Source organism: Schistocerca serialis, chromosome 2, assembly GCF_023864345.2.
Source record: "Schistocerca serialis cubense isolate TAMUIC-IGC-003099 chromosome 2, iqSchSeri2.2, whole genome shotgun sequence".
In the NCBI taxonomy this organism is placed as follows: Eukaryota; Metazoa; Arthropoda; class Insecta; order Orthoptera; family Acrididae; genus Schistocerca; species Schistocerca serialis.
This window is the reverse complement of record NC_064639.1, coordinates 496659074-496672918: the sequence shown is the minus strand read 5'-3', so window position 1 is coordinate 496672918 and position 13845 is coordinate 496659074. Positions and strand designations below refer to the sequence as shown.

Below are 13845 nucleotides of genomic sequence, written 5' to 3'. Positions count from 1 at the left end.
GTATAACTATCAATTGCTGGCATTCTAAAATCCTCATTAATTACATCAAAGGCCTCTGCATGATGTGAAAACAGGAGTGTGGTGGCCAATTACTGAAACACTGAATACTGGACCAACCTCTTTCCAACAATCTGTAACTTCTGATACATGTCTGAACAATGTCTTAGAACTTTTTTCAGAGAACTAACCACTAACAAAAAGACCCACAATTATTTTATGCAGCACAATACAGGAGCTCACATTGCCATTGTGTTTATGACAGTATTAATAGGTGTTTTTGATGATAGGGTAATTCATGTTGCAGTAATTGCATATGTCTGAAACAATTGGATCTTTTGGTTGAACCCCAAGACCATGTGCAGTTTATTCCAGTACAATGGAGAGACAGCACAAGTAAACTGCCTTATTCATGGAACTCTGATATGCTCTTATGCTACAGCAATATTCACACAACTGAACCTCTCTCTCTCTCTCTCTCTCTCTCTCTCTCTCTCTCTCATTTTGAGCTTAGTAAAAGAAGAAGCACCAGTTGCATTTCTCTAAATGAGTGCAGGGTGCATCAAACATCAAAAGTAGTAAATAAGCCAATCAAATGAATGAAGAATGCATAGGAATGTAACATTACGCAAGTCTCCATCCATCCATTCATTCAGTAAGTGCAAATGAAACTGAAACTTGCAAACAGTACTTCAGAACAGAACAATATCTAGATCTCTGTAATCACATAAAGGCAAATTTGAAACTACACATGTAGTACTATGTTCCTTGGAGAATGAACTCTGAACATTACGAAAAGTAAATGATGTAATTGCAACTGTGGACAAGAAACGGTAAAAGACAAAAACTAATTGGGCAGAAATATAACTTGAACCATGCTTGAGGCATCGAAAGTGAAAGAAAACATAAACATCAACTAGTCAACAGGGAGCATTATAGCACAGAAATGGAAGGGGTGACCCAAAACATATTCTTTGAACAGACAGTAATTACATTCACAATGAAAGTATTACTGGTGCAATAGCGATGAACAACACCAGTCTCTGTTTATCACAAAGCTAGGTTAGAAACAATCATGCTGTAGCAACAATAACAATCACAAAGACTGACAGTAGAGCTGGCTGGAGGAAATTACATATTGAATAAACTAGGCATTCAAGCACTTTATTGTAGCTCAAATAGAGAGGGATGCATGAAACCATTAAACATCAGATGTCAAAAGAAATAATTTAGCAGTGAAACAGCACTGCCTCAAGCCACACTAAATGGTTCCTCTGTAAACCTAAACAGGATTTCTCACAGCATCCTTGCACAATATGGTGATACATCAAGACTAGTACAGAAATAAAAACACACACACACACATCAGTTACAAAGGCAAAATAAAAACCATAGTTTTGATACTTTTTTATATTAAAAAAAAATTTTGAAAGCCATAGTAATAATAATAATAATAATCAACAATATAATGAAAGGGGCAGATCGCTACTTGTAAAGATGACTGCAGGCCAGCACAATGAAAAGATTGTTACACAGAAGTTTTTGGCCAGAGCCTCTTTCTGTAAAGAGAAATTCACACACATTCACACAAGCAAGTACACCTCACATATACATGACATATTACCTCCAGCCACTCCGCCTAGAACTAGAACAGGAACATGTCGAACGGAAGCAAAAATCCAAAGTGGGGTGGGGAGGGGGGAGTGATAGCAGGGTATAGTGATGGAAGAGGAATCGGCACTGCCTCACGCAGCATGGAGGGACTAGAGGTGGTAGGACAGGGCTGACAGGCACAGTGTCGGGAGGCTGTATGGGAAGGAGAGGAGGTGGAAAAAATGGGTAGTGGAAAGGAGAGGAACAGAGAGAGGGTAAAAGACTGGTGGGCGCACCAGCAGACAGCAGCACACAAAGAGGGTGAGGGGAGTCAAATTGTGAGAAGGTGACAGGACAGAGGGGACAGAAACAGTTAGTTGGAGGGTGTGGGGACAGTAGATTACCAATGGAAAAAAAAAATTATTATTACCATCAACCAATCTATTGAGATCAAAGAAAATGGAAATCATATAGTAAATTATTACTAACTTTCTTCGTAATTCAGGAGATAATTTGATGTCATTCTGCATGCGTACATTAACCAGGTCTCCAGGGGTGCCAACAAAGCCTCCAGCAGCACCAGCAACTGCTGCCATTCCAATCCGTTGGTAAAAAGGTATTGCTTCACCAGATGGGGCGACAGCCTGCTTTGTCACCTGCAATCCATACAATGCCTGTTGAAGTCTATATGATTTTTCACATTAGTATCTTCCCATTAATAAATGGAAATGATAGCAATGGACTGGCAAAAAGTTATTTCCTCAAGTTTCCACAATGTGATATATGAGGTATTCACAGTTACTGAGATAAATGTACCAACTGAATGAAGAATTTCCTGACTGCTGAACATCCAATGCCAATGTGGTACTGAATGGAAACACAATATCTCAAAATTAATTAGTAATTACCACCACAAGGATCATAACCTTACCTCACCAACTGCGTACATAATAGCAGTGGTGTGATCAGTTGTGTTCGCTTTTTTTGAGCTGCAGAACATCAGTATTTATTTCCTTTGTCTGCCACAGCATAACTGCCATAAACTTTTATAGCAGATTTCAATGATGTTGCAGTTGATAAACTAGTAGATAAAATGTGGGTTATCTGACCTTTTGAGGCTATCTGAAACTACCACACAGATTTGAAATGGGCATTATACTAAGAGATCTTGCAGAATTCTCATCGGGGACACTGTGTTTCTTACACTTACACGATGATACATTTCCATCCTAATGGTACTTGTGGTTAGTAGTATCAATACTGATATAGGATGAAATCTACAATCACAATACTAGAAGTAAAAATTATTTCATTGTAGGCTAAGCAGCCCTATCTAGGATTCAGATTGGAGTTCTATATTCCGGCGCAAAAGTTTATAGCGGGTTGCCAGTGCAAATGAGACATAAAATTGAAATTCCTCAGGTATATAAAAACCACTCCTATAATTTATCAGAAGATTTTATTTTAAATCTGTACAAGTGGTGTTCAATAAGTAATGCAATGCATTTTTTTTTCTCGGCCAGTTTAAGTAGAAAGAAATGTGGAATTTGTTCTGGCACATCGTGGAACATTCCCACTTCAGCACCTATAGTGTCATGAAATTCCAATAGGTGGTGGCGTTACACATAGCCTTCAAAATTGCATCTGTAATGGAGGTATGTTCCAAGCAGAGAGCTGTCACTGAATTTCTTTTTGTGAAAAATTAGCATTATGTCACCACAAAAAGGCAAATGAACTTCTCCTTTTCCATGACAATGCAAGGTCTCACACAAGTCTGTGCACCTGAGCGGAGATCACAAAACTTCATTGGACTGTTCTTCCTCTTCCGCGCTATAGCCTGGATCTCGCACCTTCCAGCTTCCATCTGTTTGGTCCAATGAGAAGCAGCACATAGATGATAGCGAGGTTTTTAATCCAGCAAGACATTGGCTCCAAAGCCAATCAGTAGACTAGTACCATGCAGGCATAAATGGCCCTCCAAAAAGGTGGTGTAAGATCGTTGCACTGAATGGAGATTACATTGCAAAATAGGGTTTTGTAGCCAAAAGAGTGGGGAATAATATGGTGTATTGGAGTCCTGAATTAAACCAATCTGCTTTCATAAAAAAATGTGTTGCATTACTTATTAAATGACCTTTGTAATTTTCACTTCTCTACTGCATACACAGCTTATGGCATCCTGTGTAAAGATATATAAATGCACTGTTTGAAATGTTCAATAAAAGCTGCAGCTGAATTATGCAAGATCACTAGCAGTGACATTTTTCAAAGTAGCTGCTTTTCTCCTAATAAACACAAACTTTAAAGTAATTTTCATAATTATCAGTATGAGAAGATTTGAAGTAATTATAATTTGTTCTTAATATACTTCACAGAAAAAGCCTGCTGTAGCTGTCTCTGTCTGTTGATGTGTAACTTGACTCTTTCCACATCCCTTCCTTGTGAGATCTACAGAACATAATGCATGAATTAATCAATTAATTGATTAAAAGTACAGCATCACCATGCTTGAAACTCTTGACTATATTAGCAAGCTGATATAAGGAGGAACCATCGACAGAAACACAGGGCTTTGCCTAAGTTCAACTCCAGGGTTAGAAAGACTTCTGGCACCACACTATGCATGCTAAAACTCTCTATAATGTTTCTAGTGACATTAAAGCACTGTAGATCTACACTGCCTGCGACAAAAATTGAAGCAACCAGAATACATGGTCAGGCATCAATGTAACTTCGTGCACTTGCACACCATCAGCGAGCATGTAGAAAGACTGAGCTGAAATTCTCTGTGACACGTAGAAAGTACACCAGAGTGGATGTTGTCCATGTTTAGTATTGTTACTAGGCCTGGTAGAGGATATAAGGGATGTAAGCAGTGTCAACTGCTGAGTGATCACTATGAAGGGTGTGCAGATGCCACATATTTGAATGAGATGGCATTATCTGACAGAGTTTGAAAAGCACCTCATCACTGTAGGACCCCATTTGGCTGCCTGGTTGATTTGTGTGATATCTACATTTGTTGGGAATTCAGGTGTAGCAATGGCCAGATGTTGGACTGCATGTGAACATAAGAGCAGGCATACCTGTTGTCAATGTCAGATTGACCTCATCTGACCACAACAACAGAGGGTTGTCATATTGTGCATGAAGCACATTGCAACCCCTTCACATCTGCACCTGCCATCTGGGAACAAATAATGGTCTCCTTGCAACATTTGGTGTCATTGTACCCCATTGGCAGGAGACTAAAAGCACACCGGCAAGGGAATCACCATCAAATGAGTAGGCTGCTGTTACATCAAAACCCAACACGTGCGGCATGGTGGAGTGACTGGGAAGCAAGGACTCCTGAAGAATGGCATCACATTGTGTTCAGCAATGAATTGCTGTATTGCTCTACCTCAAATGACTATTGTTGGAGTGCACAGCAGAAAACTGAGGAGAGGTCAAATTTTTTGGAGAGACACATGGTGTTACTCCTGGCATCACAATATGGGAAGCCATCGGGTATAACTTCAGGTTATGGCTGGTAATGACTGAAGGAACTCTGGATGCAACATGTTATGTCACAGACATCCTGCATCCTCATGCGTTACTTCTCATGCAGAAGAATTGTGTTGCCATTTTTTAATGTGTGTCTACGAACTGTCTGCATTATGTTGATGTACTCCTGTGGCCAGCAAGGTCCTGAAATCTCTCCACAATGGAATGTGTGGGACCAGCTCGGACATCAACTCCATCCTTCCCACAGCATTATCCAGGATATCTAGAATGAGCCACAACAGTTGTGGGCCGACTTCCCTCAGGAGAGCATACAATGGCTTTATGAAATCCTTCCCAATCAAATCAGTGCATTCATCCAGACCAGATTTGGGATGAGGGAGCAATGCTATACTGGTGAGTTTGGTCACACTACCAAGTTCTTTGTAAATGTGACTTCATTTTGTAGTCACTGAAATAACATTGCACGCCCTCTTAACCTATACATTTTTATTTCGTTTCCTCCTAACCTTCCAGGTGCTTTGGGTTTTTTTTTTTTTTTTTTTTTTTTTGTTTTCATCCAATAATAAATTTTTCAAGTTTTGAAAATTGAGGCACTTATCAGCTTTAAAGAATTGATGGATAGTGAATGAATCAGGGGTCTGTGAAATGGGTAAGTAATAATGAAAACACTTGCCCCATGTACCAAAATGATGTTATACTTCATCAATCCCTTTCCATATAATATTACAATGTACATTAGAAACTGGCTTTAACCATCTTTCTTCAGCCCATACACAATAAATTAACTGCAACTTGCTCATCCATGTCTGGAAAATGTTCATCTTAAAGTGATTACATGCATTATTAAAAAAATTACACAATTTTAAAGGACTTAAGCAACATAAATGGTAAAAAGGATTAACTTCAGAAGTTAAATATATGGTGTGAAATCTAGTTACAAACCTTAAATGAAGAAATACAGCATCTGCACTGAGTCCAAGACAAAGTTTTGAATGATTGCATTAACACTTAAGTTGCCACAGACATGCTTGCTATTAGTCGTGCTGGGCTTAGTCATTATCACCTAATGTTTCTACCTGCAATAAGTAGCCTGTGTCTGAGCATCTAGTTGGGTTACTCAAATGGTCTGCCTTGTCCTGTGTTGAACATTTTTGGAGGGAATTTTGCACTCTCCCCTTCTGTTGCTCTAGGATTAGCCACCACTGAGACAAAAATTATTTTAGGTGTAAAAATTTGTTTCAGACTTTAAAGCTTCTCTGCAAATTTGTGGATGTTAAAAATTCAAATGGAAATTCCAGGGTGGAATGACAACGATATTATGAAATGGATAGACTGCTTTCACCACACTGAGGAGGAGCAGACAGGTACAATGAAAGGAAAAAACTATCAGTCTTTTTATTGTGCCTGTCCGTGAATCAATGCTGATAGCTTGTTGAAACATAAGACTAGTGTTATACCTGCTGTTATAGACAGCTTAGGCTTGTTGCTTTTAGAAACTGTAGAGGACTTACCAGTTAATCAACACTGAATCATTCATACTCACTGTCGTTCTTTGTGAGTGTCTTAATGATCTCTTCCTCAGTGCAACAATGATGCATTGTCAGTTTCTTTGTAGAACAGAATACAAGGGAAACAGAATGATGGCAATCCTGACGAATGGTAATACATGAAGTGAAGACCAAGTGCAGCAAAATGAGATCACAACAGACAGATCTATCCAAAAGCAACTTAACAGCCAGAATTGTGAAAAGTTACTGACATACAGGGCAGAAAGTCTGCTGTACACTTTAACTCAACATCATTCAGATACCCATGTGTGGTGCAACTACATTCATTATTAGCACTCAGGGGTCAGTAAGGAATCCTAGACAGCTCATCAATAGCAATGAAATAAAGCCCAGAAGCCATGCTTACACTTGTCTGCAACACCTGGGGAACAGCAGAGCATGATGAATTAATATGTCAATAGTAGTCAAAGAGTATTTACAGTTAAAAATGAGTTACAGAAATAGAATGATAGTGTAAATTCCAGGATGGAAACAATAAACAAAAAGAGAAAAGATAATAACTTATTTGCAGTTGACTGATATATAGCATAGAGATGCACATACCGACAGAAAATTTCACTAGCTAGTGAGTAAGGTACCACTCTTTTTCCAAGTATTCACTCACTCACACCCCTCACTCCCATATTCTCTCTCTCTCTCTCTCTCTCTCTCTCTCTCTCTCTCTCTCTCTCTCTCTCACTCTCTCACACACACACACACACACACACACACACACACACACACACACACACACACACAAAACCCTCTAGTTCCCCTGTGTCAGAACCACAAACACCCAAACTGATTTCCCTGCAGTAAATGTGGTATATCTGTGTGTGTGTGTGTGTGTGTGTGTGTGTGTGTGTGTGTGTATGTGTGTGTGTGTGCGTGTGTGTGTGTGAGAGAGAGAGAGAGAGAGAGAGAGAGAGAGAGAGAGAGAGAGAGAGAATAGCAAAGACTAGAACAGAATAGAAGTTTATTGTCTCGTAACATAAAATTTCGAGTCATTGACTTAATGTGCAGGAGAATCGTCAAAACACAAAAACTGGTTTACAATTTTCCTTATAGCAAAAATATAATGTACTGTACTGATTAATTAATTAATTAAGCAATTAATAATGTTTCTTCAAAAGTAACAACCTTTTAAAATTTTACAGCCCTAAGTACTTGCTCTCTCTCCTACTCAAATCTACAGGTTGTCACTCATGAATTCTTCTACAGAACTTTCACAGATTTTTTAGAAGTGGGAGACATGATTTTCTTTGCCCAACATTATGCATATTTCTAATGATGGTTTTCTAAAGTTTTAATATTCAACACACATGGTTTGAATTACCCCAAAATACAATTCCATACCTAATTACTGGCTCAAAGTAGCTGTAATATACTACTTTTCTTATGCCCATACTGATAGCATTGTACAATGTTCTTGTTGCAAATGCTAGGCTATTTAATTTATTTGCAAGGTACTGTAGGTGTGAGTCCCATGAGAGATTTTTATCCAGTTGCATTCCTAGGAATTTCACACAGCTAGCTTCCTGCAAATACTGGTTTCTGTGACTGGCCAGAGTATCATTTAATTTTTTGCTTGTTTTGTTTTAAACTGCGTTAACTGAGTATTTTCCATGTTTAATTTTAACATGTTTACATCAAATCAGGTATCTAGTTTTAGAGATCAATTAACTGAGAAAAGATAAAAAAGTTTTAATTCATCACATATAATAAAATGACACAAGAAATGAGTTATGTGGTCCATTCTATATTGTTTCATCGCAGCATAATCCCAGCATGCTGATTCCAACAGTCACTGAGTGATAATATAGAAAAATGCTGCGAATGAATTACACAACTATCTCAGTTCAGAATATCACAGAACATAACAGTATTACACCATAAATAAGAAATTTTGCTAAAGAACTTAAATGAATGGTACAGCATAACTGTGTAAGACATGGGTTTCAAAATGGCTAAATGAGCTATTCTTGCTGACGTTTTGTAAAACAAAATATGGAACAAGGCCCAATGATCATTTGTCGCTGCCTTTTATGTTTCGCCAAAGAACAACACGGACAAACTATAAAGAATAATATACTGCTATTTACTTCACACAGAGATGTGCCACTGAACAGATCAACAGTAAGGGAAACAACTGGAAACAATGATAGTATGGAAACATCAAAATGAAATCTTATGTTGGTTAGGCATCACATTTCATGAGTTAAGAGGGCAGATGGCATAGCTATTAAGCACAGAATGTACAAGCAACTGAAAATTTCTTTAAATGTTTGCATAGTTCAATTTGAGGAATCACAGAGAAACAGATAACCTTGCCTCACCATCATTTCCCAAAGCCATCAACATGCAAATTAACTTACATCTGCAGAAAGAACTGCAGTCTACCATCTAAAAACTGATCCCAACCTTATAATCCTACCTGCCATCAAAGCCTCCACCACCGTTGTTTTGAACCGCAAGGATTACCTGGCGGAAGGACACCAGCTGTCAGCTGTAAGATACTTCCACCTACAAACCTTGCCACAGTGACCCAATTCCAGTAACCCAGCAGGATCTACAGTCACTACTCAAATCCTTAGGCCCATCCCAGAACCTCTCCCCAGAGTCCATCTCTCTACTGACCTCTACCATTCCCTAAACTTCCACCTTCTATATGCTTCCTTAAGTTCATAAATCCAACCACCCAAGATGACCCATTGTGGCCGGTTACTGTGCCCCCACTGAGAGAATCTCTGCTCTCATAGACCAAGACCTTCAACCTATTATCCAGAACCTATCTTCCTGTATAAAAGATACCAACCATTTCCTCCACTGACTTACTGACTTTCCACAGTTCCTGTCCCTTTACCACCCGGTGTCCTGCTCATCACTATTGATGCCACCTCCCTGTACACTAACATTTCTAGTGTCCATGGCCTTAATGCTATTGAACACTACCTTTCTAGACACCCTATGGATTTCAAACCAACAACCTCCTTCCTAGCCGCCATGACCAACTATATTCTCATCCACAATTACTACTCCTTTGAAGGCATTACCTACAAACAACTCCGGGGTACGGCTATGGGCACCCGCACGGCACCATCCTAGGCCAGTCTATTCATGGACCATCTAGAGAAATCCTTCCTGAAAACCCAGAATCCTAAACCCCTCATCTGATTCAGATTCATTGATGACATCTTTGCTGTCTGGATTGAAGGTGAGGACACCCTATCCACATTCCTCCAGAACCTCAACAACTTCTCCCTCATTTGCTACACCTGGTCCTACTCAACCCAACAAGTCACCTTCCTAGATGTTGACACCCACCTCAGAGATGGCCTCCATCCATATCAAACCCACTAACCACCAGCAATACCTCCACTTTGACAGCTGCCACCCATTCCATACCAAGAAGTCTCTCCTGTACAGAATAGCCACCCGTGGTCGTCGTATCTGCAGTGACAAGCAGTCCCTCTCAAAATATACTGATGGTCTCACTGAAGCCTTCACTGACCGTAATTATCTTCCCAACCTTGTACAAAAACAAATCTCCCATGCCTTATCTTTCCAGTCTCCCACCAACTCCCAAAGTCCCATAGTCCTGCCACAGAGGAGCATCCCCCACATAACACAGTACCATCCAGGACTGGAGCAACTGACTTAGATTCTCTGCCAGGGTTTCGATTACCTCTTGTCATGCCCTGAAATGAAGAATATCCTGCCCACTATCCTTCCCACCCCTCCTACCGTGGTATTCCGCTGTCCACCGAACCTACACAATATACTCGTCCATCCTTACACAACCCCTGCTCCCAATCTCTTACCTCATGGCTCATACAACTGTATTAGACGTAGATGCAAGACCTGTCCCATACATCCTCCTACCACCACCTATTCCAGTCCGGTCACTAACATCACCTATCCCATCAAAGGCAGGGCTACCTGTGAAACCTGTCATGTGATTTACAAACTAAGCTGTAACTACTGTGCTGTGTTCTATGTAGGCATGACAACCAACAAGCTGTCTGGCCACATGAATGGCCACCGACAAACTGTGGCCAAAAAACAAGTGCACCACCCTGTTGCTGAACAGGCTGCCAAGCATTATATCCCTCATCTCAATGACTGCTTCACAGCCTGTGCCATGTGGATCCTTCCCACCAACACCAGCTTTTCCGAACTGCACATGTGGGGACTTTCCCTGCAATACATCCTACGTTCCCGTAGCCCTCCTGGCCTCAATCTTCGTTAGTCACTTTCCTCACCCATCCAGCCCTTTCCCTGTTCCCAATCCAGCACCACACAACCGCCATTTCACCACCACACCCAATCTTTCAATTTCTTTTTATTTATCTTCTTTCCACTACTTACACACCCTCCCCCTCCCCTCCCCACCTTCGCTCCTGCCCTCCATCTAAACTGCAGCATTTAACTGTCCACCACCCTCACCATACTATCCCACCCCCTCCCCGCCCCCGCCTCCTCCTTACCCCCATTGAGTCGCCACTCCCATCATGCATTGGAGCTGCTTCTCACAGTGTGGTTTGAGTTATCTGAGGCTGCAGACGTGTGTGCAAGTTGTGTTAGCGTGAGTGTGTGTGTGTGAGCGTGAGTGTGTGTGTGTGTGTGTGTGTGTGTGTGTGTGTGTGTGTGTGTGTGTGAGCGTGTGTATGTGTGTCTATTGCAGACAAAGGCCTTACTGGCCAAAAGCTATAATAATGTAAATATCTTTGTTGTGCCTATTGCATCTCAGCATCTCCACTATATGGTGAGTAGCAACTCTCCGTCTGTAATATTGTCACATTCCATCCTGGATTTTCCCTTGTTTGACATATAACATTACAAATATGGAACTTGGGAATGTTAACTCCAATAATTCTACTAATGATGAGTATAGAATACTCAGGGAGACAAGTATAGTTTGTTCATAAAGTTCTGAATGATTTTTCAGGAAGGTATGGGAAGAGGATGAAATAAGCTCCATCCACAGACCCGCGGCACATCAATGTGATGGTGTTGGGGGAACAAGCCACACATTCATCATGCAGTGTTGACACTCTACATGTGTTTACTGATTTGGCATGGCAGGACACAGCAATCACTTCACAACAGCTAAAGTACACATGAGTACTATATTACCTGGCTGCCATTGTTAGTAATCGCTAGACAAAAAACATAAGCAAGCCAAAGTCAGTCAAGAACTAGGGACCACTGGTTGAGGATGTTGTGTGCAAATAACAGTGGAAGTACTGACACTATTGATCACTTTATAACTGATTTGAGACTTAACTTGGTAGTTTCAAAGATGCTAACATTTGGCTATATTATGAGAAAAAACCCCTAATGATATGCTGAGAGAAAAAAATGCAAAGAAGGTAGGTAAAAGGTATGGTACAGTATAGTAAGCAAGGTACAAGGAAGGATGTCATAAATGACTTATTCTCAAAAAAGAAGGAACAGATTCCAACACCAGGTATAAGAAAAAACAGGATATATATATTTATGCCTATGTCTGCTTTGATACTAAGTTAACGTTCAATATTAAGTATTAGTGTTTAGAATAGAAAGGGCAGATGGTTTACACCATGAACAATGTCATTAAATCCTTAAAACGATGGCACCAAAGTGTTTCCTTACATGAAAAGAATTTATAACAAAACTTTTTTTAAAAACTCTGAAGGGTTTAGCACAGCTGTTTCCAAAATTCTTGACACTGAGGAAACAAACACAGTACTTCAACTCCTGTATAAGATTTGGGGAGTGGCTGATTTTCTTTTGAACAAACTGTTTTGTGAAAACAGGAACATTACTTTATTTTTTGTTACCAGGCAGAAGCACAAAATAATTTTATATCTAAAATCACCAGTGAAAATTCAATGAGCTGGTGCAATGAGAAGACTATATGTCTTGAGATAGGACAGACCTAGCATTTTCAGGTCTAGATTTTAGGCGAAACTAAAACAGAAATGAGGTTGTAACAACGACGACTCTGTACTATTGTACATATAAGTAATTCTTTTCATCTGATTTTACGATAAACTTGTGTAGTTGATGTTCTGATTTCATTTCTTTTTGTTTCATGCCATTATGTTAAGAAAACTGTAAATAAGTTTCAATGTGAATATTAATGTTTATGTCAAATGTCAAGTAATATTGTAATAGAATTGAAATGTAACAAATGTTGAAACTGTTGTGAGACGTTTAAAATTGTAACTGTGCACCTGGTCCATACGTAGGCAATGTGTTAGGATATGTAGAATGCAAAACCTCGGGTGAATACCCAGTCTGTCAGGGAGCGGTAAAAGGTGGATGGCAGGCGAGCGCGGGAAAATGCACGCGGGCACTGCACGGCACAACGGGCACAGTAGTAGTTGGAGTTTGGCACTGGTTTGAGCAACACCTTCTGGAGCGAGGAGGCTCTCCTGGAAGACGTAACGTCACTGAGCCTCGGGTATGCCGTTCCAACGCCCACACAGCATGGCAAAATTCCATAGGCACCAAATGGAAAAGTATTGCGACGCTAAGAAGAATTAAAGTGCCGATACGTCAAGAGCCATAGCTGTGGTTGTATGTGTGCTCGGTGCCTCGCCATCTCGCCGCCCGCCAACCGCCGCATCGATACTAGCAGGTTGAAACTTTTAGTACTGTATTTGTATGGATCAGAGCGTGAACTGTGTTTGTTTGGTGCAATAATAACCTAAATTTTACCAGAACTTTTCCATCATTCAATTATCCTCACAACTAACCTAGACAGGGTCCTTTCCAAACGTTGTGCAATCTGAGTGTCCCGAAATGAAAATTAAAAATTGTATTAGTAATAATTATTTGCAGAACTAGCTATATTAGAATGGCCTTTAAAGAAATGTTTTGTTAATGAACCAGTAAATGAATAGCGAAGGTCTAACGAAGTTGAAGGATAACTTTAGTATTGATATAGTAATGAAGTTTATTATTTTGAGACGGATTTAAAGGCATTTAAATGAGCAGTAAATAAGATGAAAAGAGTAGTAACTTATATACTGGAAATCTTGAATGAATAATAAATTCAGCAATTTTTTTTTTTAAATACAGTGATCGTAACAGTTTCAGGGTTCCCCCCCCCCCCTCCCCCCCCCCCTAATTCATTTGAATTCTGAAGTGTGCTAAATTGGTTTGACCAGCAAAAGTTAAAGTTAATATAAAAGTCAAAATTTATCAGTGTTTT

The 13845-nt window shown here is 39.9% G+C and overlaps 1 protein-coding gene across 4 annotated transcripts in view; it reads right to left on the bottom strand.

Moving 5' to 3' along the window:
- The window catches only part of LOC126457436 (mitochondrial dicarboxylate carrier-like), a 79427-nt gene that overhangs the window by 21895 nt on the left and 43687 nt on the right, over positions 1-13845 (bottom strand). For all 4 annotated transcript variants that reach the window (XM_050093712.1, XM_050093714.1, XM_050093713.1 and 1 more), the window contains exon 4: positions 2080-2246. In XM_050093712.1, the coding sequence (XP_049949669.1) occupies positions 2080-2246 (167 nt within the window). The remainder of the gene's footprint in view (positions 1-2079; positions 2247-13845) is intronic.